Source organism: Typopeltis vanoorti, chromosome 2 (genome assembly GCF_054136105.1).
Source record: "Typopeltis vanoorti isolate ZY-2024b chromosome 2, IOZ_Tvanoo_1.0, whole genome shotgun sequence".
NCBI lineage: Eukaryota > Metazoa > Arthropoda > Arachnida > Uropygi > Thelyphonidae > Typopeltis > Typopeltis vanoorti.
In genome coordinates this window covers 94196190-94209197 of record NC_143550.1, presented here as the reverse complement: position 1 = coordinate 94209197, position 13008 = coordinate 94196190, and the positions used below count along the sequence as shown (strand labels likewise).

Here is a 13008-nt window from a genome sequence, read left to right as displayed (position 1 = left end):
TTTTCACTGGGTGTGAAACAAGTTTTGTTGTTCAGTACTACTTGCGTATGGCACAGGATGTGACCACTCATCTCTTCACTTCTGGTTTGCCATCTTTCAGGCATGCAATGAATTGTTATATGTGCTTTCTAGAGAAATAAAATTTTTAAAAAAATATATTAAAGTATATTTAAAAAAAAAATAGCTTTTTAGCATTTTGGTTATATAATTCACTAATAAGAGAAATTCCGTAATTATTTTATTTCTAAAAGTGTAAGTATACTATGAAGACAGCTCACAAATATTAGTTTTAAATGAAAATTCTACTGAAAAAAATAGAAATTTTGGTGTGTCAGGTATTGTTTGAATGTGTAAAAATGTGCCTGCTTGTCTGAAGTGGAAGGGACATGTTATATAGTCAAGTGAACTACTGCTGAATGTGTGAAACACTTTTGTGAGATTTGTGTGCATGTTGGGTTGGTGGGGGAAGGAGTATATCAGTAGTTTGAACAAAGCTTGCTTTGAATAAATCATATTATACTGTAAATGTAAAGAAGTTTTGTACTATAAGAACATCGACAGTGGGATCTCAATATCCATTGTTAATTCGTTCCTTAAAGGTATAACACATTAAGAAATTGATGGATATATAGAGGCATAATAGAGTAACTAGTCTGACAACTGCTTACCGGAACTATTTCCATTAGAGACTGGCTATGTTGTACAATGGAAATTGATGTATATGATGCATGAGACAAAGGTGATAATGATGAATATTTAAGATTTGATGGATATGAGAAATTGATGAATATTGAGGTTTGGTTTTTTATATAGAGAATCCCTGTTCATTTGTTCATTATACTAAAGCAGTGTTTCTCAAAGTGTGGTATGCGTACCCCCCGGGGGGGGTACGTGGCAATTTTTGGCTATGCATAATTAAAGGAGTCATTATATTTTTCAACAAACAGTGCAATTAGAGACAACTGGGATAAAACGGCACTAACTAATAATAATAATAACTAATGAATCACATCCCCTCTCCAACAGAAACTGCTGTATAGACCAAGCAAAACCATATGTTGCTGGTGGAACATGTGGTTTTGCTTGACATCACCCCCATGTTAATGTGTTAAAACTAAGAAATATATAGTGAATGTGTTTCAGATATTATGGAATTCGGTTGAAGGGAATCAGCATTTCAACTCAACTGTTGAAATGCTAATTTGTCTTTGGTTCGCGCAAACTTTTGTTAATACCGCACCAATCATATGCAGTTCTTCGCTGCTCTATATCTCGAGTCTTGTAAATTACTGGTAATTTTTGCTTGAAATAATGGGAAAGATGATGCTATTTGGGTAGATGACTTTGACAATGCACACAAAGAAACTGTTCTCGATGCCAAAAGTAGTGATAGCGAGTAGGAGCTTCTTTGTATGTCGCACCATTTTGTTTTTTTCTGAAAACTTTAGCTACTGAAAATTCCCGCACGTATCTTGCAACACGATTTTTTAGCTTTAATTTTGGGAAAAAAGTTAGTTATATACGAGTAAATACAGTATTTTTTTTAGCTTTCAAATTCTTACGTATGGATCATTGGTTAAAGATTGGATTTATAAAATCCCCCAAAAGAGAGCAATATAGCAAATACAAGTAGCTGTAAGCAACAAGAAGACATTGATATTGCATCTGGATCAAATGAAATTGATGAGTGTGTCGTCTAACATCTCTAGAGAACCAAAATTTTAAAATAAATCATATTTTTTGTTTACATGAACATATAAATTCAAATGAAATAGATATTTAATTTTAATTAATATTTTAAATTAATTTTTTAATTTTAATAATTAATTAATTTAATTAATTCATGAATTTATTTTTTAATTAGGGGGTACTTGGTAATAATGAAAATTTAAGAAGGGGTACACGGATATCTGAAGTTTGAGAAACACTGTACTAAAGTATATTGGATTTATAACTGAATGAGATTCTATTCTAAATGGCTAATTATATATATATATATATATATATTTTTTTTTTTTTTTTTTTTTTTTTTCCCAAACATATTTTATCTTATTCTATTGGATGGATGATGTATTCATGTCCTGCCTTCTTTGTGCTGTTTGGTTATTGATTGCTAGCCTGCAAGAGTATGTTGATGAGCATTCTAGCAGAATTTTATTTGATAATGGATTAGTGGTTAAAAACTAATATTTATTTTCAGTGTGTCATTTATTAATAATAGCTATTAGTGAATAATTTTGATTTGGTGCAATTATATTATTTACTGATATTGACAATTTCCAGGAATATATGCTGATACTATTTTAAATTATTTACTGATATTTACAATTTCCAGGAATATATGCTGATACTATTTTAAAGGCAGGTTGGACAGCATTAATGTATGCTTGTAGTTGTGGCAACCACGAAATTGTTAAATATCTCCTTGAACAGAAGGCAGATCCTAATTTTCACAAAGGTAAGAAAAATTTTGATTTTGACTTCTAGTTTATGGAAATTGTACTAAAATTATAATACATAAATAAACAAATATACTAGTAGCAAGGCTTATACGTTGGTCATACATAACTGGTAATTAGTTTACGGAATTAACAACGCATATAAAGTATATTAATTAAAGGTAACTTTAATAAATAACTTCTATATTTTGGCAATGTCACATTGCCATCTTCAGGAACATAAAGATATGGTATGTGCACGCAGGCACTAACAAAAGCAAATGAGGAAGAAAGCAAGAAACTAATATTGTTTCTAAAGTCCTAATGGTGCCCTCTGGTGGGCTAATTTGGTTGACTTGGCAGTTGGGCTGAAGTTCTCAAAATGTAAGTCTCCCAAATTTGGGGTAGTTTCATGCACCCAAATTTGTTGAGGTTAGGCACGTTTTTTAGAGCTGCTGAAGATTCCTTGAATAATCTTTCATATTTAAACTTGCTGCGGTGTATTATTTTTGTTTTCTTATTTAAACTTGCTGCGGTGTATTATTTTTGTTTTCTTATTTAAACTTGCTGCGTTTTTGTATTTAAACTTGCTGCGGTGTATTATTTTTGTTTTCTTCCAACGAATTCCATAGAATTCGTTGGAAGAAAACAAGATGGCAACCTGAAGATGGCAACGTGACGTTGCCGAAATATAGAAGTTATTTATTAAAGTTACCTTTAATTAATATACTTTATATGCGTTGTTAATTCCGTAAACCAATTACCAGTTAAACAAATATAATTTGTTTATATATAATTATATAATATATAATAACATATATAATATATTATGTTATTATATGTTCCATGTATAATAAAAAATATAATTTGTTTATATATGAATCAGAAAAAAAACTATAAAGCAAACACATAAAATGATTCTTGAAGGTTATTGAAAGATTCATTTTGCAATATTTTTTTATGGTATAATCACAGCAGTTGAACTCAGACATTTATTTGTCTACTGTAAATCTACTTATTTGTAATATATATAATTTTGTTTCATTTAATATTATTTGCAAAATTTTGTCATTAAAAATGATATAATTAAAGCCAACATTAAGATTAATAAATTTCAGTAAAGATAATAAATACCAAATTTCTTAGCAAGCCAAAGCTGAATTATTATCATAGTGAATCATTTTTCCACTATAAGTAGACCAATTGACACTGGAATCGTCAAGTTTTAATTAATATTCCAAATATCAAATTTAAAAATAAAATAAAATATTAAAAAAACAGCAGCCAGTAGAGAAGTAACACATGTGTACAGGTAAAAAGATAGATGGACAAAATGAATCTAATTAGATACAGTTCACCATTTGTGCATTTCCCAAAACTGCTCTTAAAGTATTAAATCCTATTTTGTTATCATTTGGTGGCATATCCTCAAGGGGTATACCAGATACCAGATTTCTGACAAGTTCACAGGGAGTTAGTTGTAATAGTGCTTTGGTTTTGAGATATGACTAGTTATGCTTCAGTTGAGTTCATGAAATTGGTTGGCAAATGCTTTAATCATGACAGATAGATGCTCACAATGGCTGAAGAGAATGGGATCAGTATAATGCACTTTTTTTCTTAGAAGAGTAGTCATGGATTAACCATTGGGAGCAACAAGGCAGGTTTAGTGATAAGAAATTATCAATTTAAGAGATCCACTGTTGATTTCATGAATACTGTGAGGATCTTGTGACATCTGCCCTTCATTTGGAAAAAATATATCCACTACTACTGGAAACTCAAATATTTTATAAATTAAGTAGATATTAAATCCAACATTTCAAAGCCGAATACAGAAACTATAAAAGTTTCATGCAAAAATTGACCAGAGAGCTTGCGGGAATACACTCATCGCCATACTATGAGTTGCCTTAGCCAAACTTTATAGGAGCGATGCATGCTCAAAGCACCCATATATTCGCCTCCTATTGGTTCATTTTGATAAGGTGTCACTAGTCTGACAGCTGTTTCAAACTTATTGGTTTTCATCAGAGACTAGGCAGAAACCTAAGAGAACAAAAACGCTCAGTACTGAGGAACTCAAAGCATCAGAGAGGTGTATTTTCTGTAAGTGAACTCTGCTGGTGCGTACCGTATTTACTAAAATAAAGAGCCAAAAGGTTTCACTTCGGCGATGCAAAATTATATAAATTAAGTGGATATTAAATCCAATCATTTCAAAGCCGAATACAGAAACTGTAAAAGTTGAGGGCAACTATGAGTTGCCCTAGCTGAGATCGAGAGTTTGCTTATGGAAAATACACCTCTCTGATGCATTGAGTTCCTTGGTACTGAGAGTTTTTGCTCTCTTAGGTTTCTGCCTAATTTCTGACAAAAACCAATGAGTTTGAAACAGCTGTCAGACTAGTAAAACCTTATCAATGTGAACCAATAGGAGGCGAATATACAGGTGCTTTAAGCGCGTGTGTGCTCGTATAAGGTTCAACTAGTGCAACTCGTAGTACGGCGGCAAGTGTATTCCTGCAAGGTCTCTGGTCAATTTTCGCACAAAACTTTTATAGTTTCTGTATTCGGCTCTGAAATGATGTTGTATTTGATATCCACTTAATTTATATAATTTTGCATCACTAAAGTGAATCCTTTTGGCTCTTTATTTTAGTCAAATATTTTATTTATTTATTTTTTTATGCAGAAAACAGGGAAACCAGCCATGCATGCATAAAATTAACAGACATTACATGCTCGCCTTTATAGTTCTAGTTACATCATCAAATTCCTGCCATGTACCTTCAAGGGGTATACAGGATATGATAGTACTACATGAAAAATTTACATCATTACTAACTTCCTATCTATAATTTTCTTCCAAATCAGTCTTACCTGTCGACTCTAACGTTATCAGATCTTCTTTTCTATCCTCTAAGGCACTTTTTACCATATCAATCCACCTATATCTTGGTCTTCCTCTGGGTCTTTTTCCTGCCAACTGACAGAGAACACTTGTTTTGCTAATCTTTCCTTGCCCATTCTGTTTAAGTGGCCATACCACCTGAGATTAGCTCTACTAATGCATTCCCGGATGCTGACAATGTAGAGTCTTTCCTAATATCCTCGTTTTTAATGTGATATTGCCATTGATGCAATCTGTTCATTCCCTTAATCTTTCTCAGGACTCTCATATCAGCAGTCTCTGGTCTTTGGTCAAGTGTTTTACTTCTAACCCAGCTCTCAGATCCATAAGTTGAAATTGGATCTGAGAAATCAACATGAAATCAACAATCTAATGTTGATTTCATGATTAGTGTTTTGACTAATTTCTTTCTTATTCCATATAAATTTATTCAGTTGACTTCCTTCCATACCAGCTTTGTTGATTCTGTTGTCTATTTCCATATTTAATTTACCATCTTCACTGAAAATCATGCCTAAGTAGCTGAAATGTTTTACTTGTTTTATAGGTTCTCCATTCACAATGCTGTTGATAATTTCAATGTTTATGCCTATTTTCATTGTCTTTGTCTTGTTATTGCTGACCTTCATACCATATCTGTTACAACAGTTATTCAGTTTATTCAGGGAATCTTGCAGACTTGTAGTGGATTTATTTAGAAGTATAACATCATCCACATAAAGCAAAGAGTTGATTGCTCTTTGCTTTATATAATATTTCCCAATTTGATATCAGGTTTAATACCACTTTCCTTCATAATGTGATCCATATAGATAATGAATAACAAAGGGGATAATGTACGTCCTCGTCTCACACCAGATTTAACATTAAGCCATCTTCCTGTACTTCCTTCAATTCTAACTGCTAACTTGCAACTGAAATAAAGATTTAGTATTGCTTGATGTAATGCCCCATCGGCACCATATAATTGTAGCGCATTGAATAGCTTCTCTCTTTGCACCTTATCATATGCTTTTTCCAGATCTACAAAACTTAAATACAGATCTTTGTTATATTCCAATGATTTCTCAACTATATGTCGTAAAGTGAAGATCAGATCCTGACAGCCTCTATTTGGCCTGAATCCAGCTTGTTCTTCACCAAGCTTCCCTTCCACAATTTTTCTTAACTGTTTCTTAAGTACATCTTGCATAAATCTTGCCAGGAACACTCAGTAGGGAAATACCTCTGTAATTCTCACATTCAGTTTTATTTTCCTTTTTATATATGGGTACTATGTGAGCTCTACTCCAATCATCTGGAATTCTTACCTGTGTCCAGACCCTCTGTACTATGCAGTGCAGCCACTGTAAGACTTTTATACTCCCATATTTAAACATATCTGTCAAATATCATCTGCTCCTGCTGCCTTTCCACATTTCAGGCATTTCATGACTTTTTCTACTTCAAGTATGGATATGTATTCCTGACTGCATGCCTGTTGAGTGTTTTTTTGCCACTGGTCACCTTGGTTTGGACAGCTCTTCTGATCCTCCGACCAGTCCATTACTCTTACATCCCTGGTCCCCTCCATCACATGCTGCCTCAAGTAATTGGCTCTTAGTAGTTGTATAAATTCCATTTCCTTCCTGCCGTGTGGTCTTTCTTTCTTCCAGTCTGTATTATCTCTATAGTTGAAGTTCCCCATAATAATACTCGCCCTGTACTCATTGTACTAATTTGCCGATGCATGTCTTCCAGATCGTCCGTGGTACTCCCTGGCTTATAGCAACAACCAACTGTGTATTTTCATATACTGGTTTTAATCTCACACCAGACTACTTCAAATGAACAGCCAGCTGTTCTATGTAAATTACACCATCTATGTAAATATCATGTTCTTTCCTCCTACTGCCCTCCTCCATAATAATTATTTACCCTGTTGAAAGTTTTTTTCGCTTGCTTATAATATAAATTAAAGTTGTCAAGAAATTATATTCTTGTTTAAGCCTTTATCCATGTGTAAGCAGACAATGTTTGCTCATGAAGTATCTTCACGATTGGGCTTCTTATGTATAGAAACTAATTACTTCACTTTAATTGCTGTAGTATCCAATAATGTGAAGGACATCCCCCTTTTGTGTATAATGCTATGCATTATGGGAAGGGCCACTACCCAGAGCAGTTTCAATCTCTATCAAGGTCCTGTTAAACTGAAAGTACCTCTCCAAAAACTGAGCGATCTACAGGATTACTCTGTATCTCACTGAGTGACCCAAAAGGATCACTACTAAACTCATCACCCCTGACCTGAATTACTCCAGGACAGGAAACTTGCTTTCATCCTTTTTAAACTCCCACCTTGTCCTCCTGACCCAAGGTATGCAATCTGATTCTACTATCCTGAAACATGTCATGATCATTTTCTATGCACTACTAACATACACCCTCAATCATGGCCCTACACCAAGTTGTTTGTCAAGAAGTTAGTGGAGGTCTGAAGTGGCTTGAAAATGTTCCATATTTGTATAGCTCTGCATTATTTTCCACAAAAAAGACCTCTTCCTATTGTACCCTTGACAATACCCAAATCCCTGGATAACTTTAACCTCAAATCTCTCTCTTGGCACACAAACATATCACAAATATTGCCTCCTTGGCATTCCAAAAGTTGGGTTTTTCTCTTTTGCTCAGGGTGTTACTTTAACTCCAAACAGCTCCTAACCCTATACAAATAACAAATTTACCTGACAACTGAATGCTGTTCTTACATCTTGGTTGGTGCCCCTAAGAGCTTCTTAAAAATACTAGATTCTATATGGAAAAGTGCAGTTATTTTAATGATCCCTCTCTTGCTAATACACTCCTCACTTTCACACAGGCATTCATTTTCTTCAGCCTGCCTGTTATATAAATACTTCTATGGTAGCTATTCATTACAATTGGCATAAACAATTCCCCCACTCTCTGTCCAGTCTGTCCAAAGATTCCTTTAGAGTTCCACTGACTATCTTAAACAGCTCAAGCCATAAAATCTAATTTACATTGGAAATTAAAAAAAAAAAAAACACTTCCTGTTTTAGATATTCTGACCACAGTAGTGAACTATGACGAACTTTGGTTTGAAGTCTACAAAAAAAAAAAAAATCAACAATGAAAAGTACTTACATACTACATCAAATCATCATCCAGCCCAAAAATGAAGCACCATTAAAACATTCAAAGAACTTACCCAATATCCAGCGATGATAACAAGAAATATATCTTGAGAGGTACTCCTAAAAAAATGGATACAATCTTAAAACTGTCAGTAATATTTTACAAAGACCATTACATATTCCAGTAGATATAGAGGAGTAAGGCAACTGCAAAAGGTACTGTTTCTTCGCCCTACATGAAAAAGTTAGATAAAATAGATGTTCTCCAGCAATACAATTTCAAAGCTGCATTCATGCCATTACAAAGAGTTTTCATGATCACCCAAATAGCTTTGCCCAGCACCCAGAAGTGTACAGAATTTTCTGTGCATACAGTATTTGCTATGTTGGGCAGACAGGATGATCTGTCCCAAAGAACATAATCGAAGTTGTAGAGAAACACGGGTACATACATTGGGATTAGCATTCTTTACCACCAAAGAAAAACAAGTACTTTGGTAACTTACAGGAATGAGTACATTGATTCAAGAACTGTGTACTCAGATTTAAAAAAAAAAAAGCTTCTGAAATGCTGCAGTGGCCAACCCAGTGTAGCAGAAACCAAGGTCATGTTTTAAACCAGCTTTGGTCAGCATATATCAAAGACCTGCATGGCTATGAATTAGCCCATGATAGAAGTTTTACAACACATCGCAATGAGTCATGCATCTGACATGTTGACACCATATTCAGCATCTAGGTTAAGTTCATTTGGTGTATAACAGTTCATTTATTATTCTCCCTGTTAATACAAACTTGTTTCTAATTGCTTCATTAAACAGTTTTTTTTTAATGTATTCTTCCTGGTTTTTGTCAGTTAAGTGATAATGGAAAATTATCACTTACCTATTCACACCATAGAAACCTCAATTCTTTCTTAATTTTATTTCTGGTAATTGTCTCCTCCTCTTCACTTTTTTACTTCTTATTTTTCTTGCTGTAGATATGTTTACTCCCCTTATGGCTGCTTGCGCTTCTCAAAGGAGCGAGGAGAACCTCTTATTATGTGTTAAATATTTGCTGGAAAGTGGTGCTCATGTAAATGATCGAGAAAGGTAAGTTGGAAAGCTTAAATTTTATCATTAAAAATTTATTCTGTTTGAGTATTCTTTGATCTAAAAACATTACGAACTAGAATAGTCAGCTAAAGGAAGAATTTAGCATCTTATTTGTCATTTTATTTTGTTACTTCAGGATGGGCAGATACATTTTAAAAATAAGTAAAAGCAGAAAAGTGTCTCACATAGCACATTCTTATAAGCATATTTATGTTTATAGTGCTGGTTAATATCTTGTGACCATATAAATGGGAAATTTTCCAGTCGAAAACAAAACACAAATGCTCTGTGAAATTTTAGTTTTATTTACTTTTCCAGTTGATGTGCTTCTAGTTTTCTTTGTACATCACATTATTCATCTTAAATTGATGTGCTATGCTTCTAACATAACATTTAGACATTTTCAGTTTATGCTGTTTACTTTGCTGGATCTTCATTACTTGGTTATTGGGAAAACAGGAGTTTGAAAATGTTTATTACATCATTCTGATCACTCTTTGTACTTACATCTACAGTTCTACTTGCTAACATTAGAAATGAGATTTCATTGCATATAATACAACAGTAGAGATTCATGTAAAAATACAGTGCTGATGATTGTTTTCTAAAAAGAATTAATCACATACCATTACATTAGTTACATAGGTTTATTTGTTACTTTTCAGTATGGAAATATAAATGACAATAATGATAAGTCCGTATTTTCTAAAATGTCAATATTTCTATGCTCATTAAATTCTTCTTCCTAACATGGATTTTAGGCCAGGTGGCCTATTCTAGTCTCATGCCATCTCTTTCTTGGTCTTCCGATTCTTCTTTTTCCACTTATTTTGTATCTGTATAATATTTTTGGTAGTCTGCTGTTGTCTATTCGATTTAAATGTTCTAGCCATTTTTGTTTATACTATCTCATGTAGTAATTAATTGGTTTTATTTTCAGGGTTTGTAAGATTTCTTCATTTGTTTTATGGTCCCACTTGGTATATCCAGCTGTTTTTCTGAGGAACTTCATTTCTGCTGTTTGAATTCGTTTTTCATCTTTCCTTTTTATGGTCCATGTTTCGCTTCCGTATAGTAGAGTTGGTTTTGACGAGACATTATATAGTCTGATTCTAGTGTTTTTGTACTAGGGATGGCTTAAATATATTGCCATTCACTTTGACAAAGTTTGATATTTTAGTGTCTTTTTCTTCTTTGCATGATAGATCATATCTCAAGTATCTGAAAGTATTTACTTGTTCTAATATTTTATTATCCATCACTATTTTACTTCTTATTGGGTTTCTCCTTCGAATGCCATTATTTTTGTTTTTTCTTTAGATATTATCATATTATATTGTTTTGAGATATCATTTAATGATTTTAATGATCTTTGTAAATCATCTTCTGATGTAGCTAATACTATCTGATCATCTGCAAATAGTAGTGTATCTATCTTCATTTGTGGGGTTATTTGTATACCGAATGGGTTATACTGTTTCTAGATTGTTATAATTTTATTTATATATATATATTGAAAAGCAGAGGTGAGAGGATACATCCTTGTCATACTCCTCTTGATATATCTTTTCATTCTGAGATGTGTTCTAATTTAACTACTATTTTATTGCCTGTATATATTTCTTGAATGGATTGTAAAAGTTGGTTTGGTATGTTTAAATCGGTTAATATTTTAAACAGTTTTTGTCTACTAATTTTGTCAAAGGTTTTTACATAATCAACTCATTAAACTCAAATTTTTTAAACGTGGTAGTATTACAATTTCTCAGTTTCTTTTTTTTTAGTCATAAAAAACAATTGAGAACTGCTTTAATGATTTTGTTAAAAATGAACTGCTAATGAACTTTCATGAAGTTTTTTGATAGATAAACAGGATAGGATGAGCATGTGCTCATAACACAGGTGTGGCCAGTAACCTTCGTGCAGGTCAGATGTACTGATATTTCACTCATACACATCACTGTAAATATTTTTGTGAACTTATTTTTAAGATTCAATCAAATCATTACAAAACTAAAATTTAATTTTTTAAATACTGAATTGTTATAAGCTGTTTAAGTCTTTTAGAAAGCTTTGGCATCCACCCAGTGGTTACCATTGTGCATGTATGAACATTTCAGAATATCTACATTAGTACTTTGTAGATACAAGTTTGAGCTTTTTTAAAATACCTTATACTAGATTCTTTAAAAGAGCTAAATGAAAGGGATATTGATATCAACATCATTGTGGGATAATAGTTGAATTATTGTATTTTTATTTTGTGAACTAGGCTTAAAACATTTTGGCTGTAAAAGCAGATTCATAAGTAGCATAGAGAGTGGTCCTCCTTTAAGGTCCTTTCAGTCAGAAGAGGAATGATTGCATTCTCCTTTCTCCTACATTGCAACACATCAGCAAAATGACTCTTTGCTAAGTATCCCTTCTCCTTCTGTTAAATATCTCTCTGAATAGTTTAGCAGTTGATCATAACCACTGTCTCATTTAAGCTGAACACATCTTCCAACTTAAATGAGACAGCTTACTGACATAAGAAGCTAATGTTTTTCAACATAAACAGGTGTAACAATAGTCAACATTTATTCTATAACACCTTCTCAAATTTATAGACTTCTATCATATCACTTCTGTTTCTCCTGTTTACCAGTGTCAACAGTTGACATACTCTCAATCTAGCCTTGTAGTCTACATTCTGTCTTCCCAATATTATCTTTGTTACTCTTATTTTGCAGCCTTTCCACAGTTTCTTTATTCCCTCATAACCCAGGAGACTAAATCTGTGCACAGTAATCCAGGTGCAGTTATATATCAAGGCCTTGTAAAGAGGCAAAATGACTTCCATATCCTGTAAGGATATGGAGGTCAATGTTCATTTCAACATTATGATTATTCTCTGGGTTGTATTTACAGTTCTTGCTATGTGACCCTTGAACTTTCACTTCCTGACCACTATAACTCCAAGACCTTCAGTCTTGTCAATTACTCCAAGCATAATCTCACCAGTATAATGTGCCATTAGATATCTCATGATGCTGAAGTGTATAACTTTAGTAACATTGAATTGATAGCCATTATCATTATCGTTTGCCCACACTTATACCTTATTCAAATCAATCTCTAAATCCAGTTCCCTTTACTGACCTTAATGTTGTAAAATAAGAACAAATTGCTAAGACATGATCTTCCCTTTGTAAAAGCATGCTATTCCCAAATACAGCTTGTATGTCAATCTATTTCTGTATGTGAGGTCTTGCCAATTTTTCTAAAATCTTTACAATCACTCCAGAAATAATGATAATTTGACAGTTAGACATATCTCTCTTTGTACCACCCTTGCGCAGTGGGATTATCATGTATTCTTTCCATTTCGGTGGGATCTTCCTGAGTTGAGACTCAGATTATACGAACTTGTCACTGGCCTA

General features: G+C 33.1%; 1 protein-coding gene across 1 annotated transcript in view; it reads left to right on the top strand.

Moving 5' to 3' along the window:
- LOC150109261 (ankyrin repeat, SAM and basic leucine zipper domain-containing protein 1-like) overlaps nt 1-13008 on the top strand; it is a 162119-nt gene that overhangs the window by 27109 nt on the left and 122002 nt on the right. The window contains exons 3-4 of the mRNA XM_090406814.1: nt 2336-2458; nt 9472-9583. Of these exons, the coding sequence (XP_090262940.1) occupies nt 2336-2458; nt 9472-9583 (235 nt within the window). The remainder of the gene's footprint in view (nt 1-2335; nt 2459-9471; nt 9584-13008) is intronic.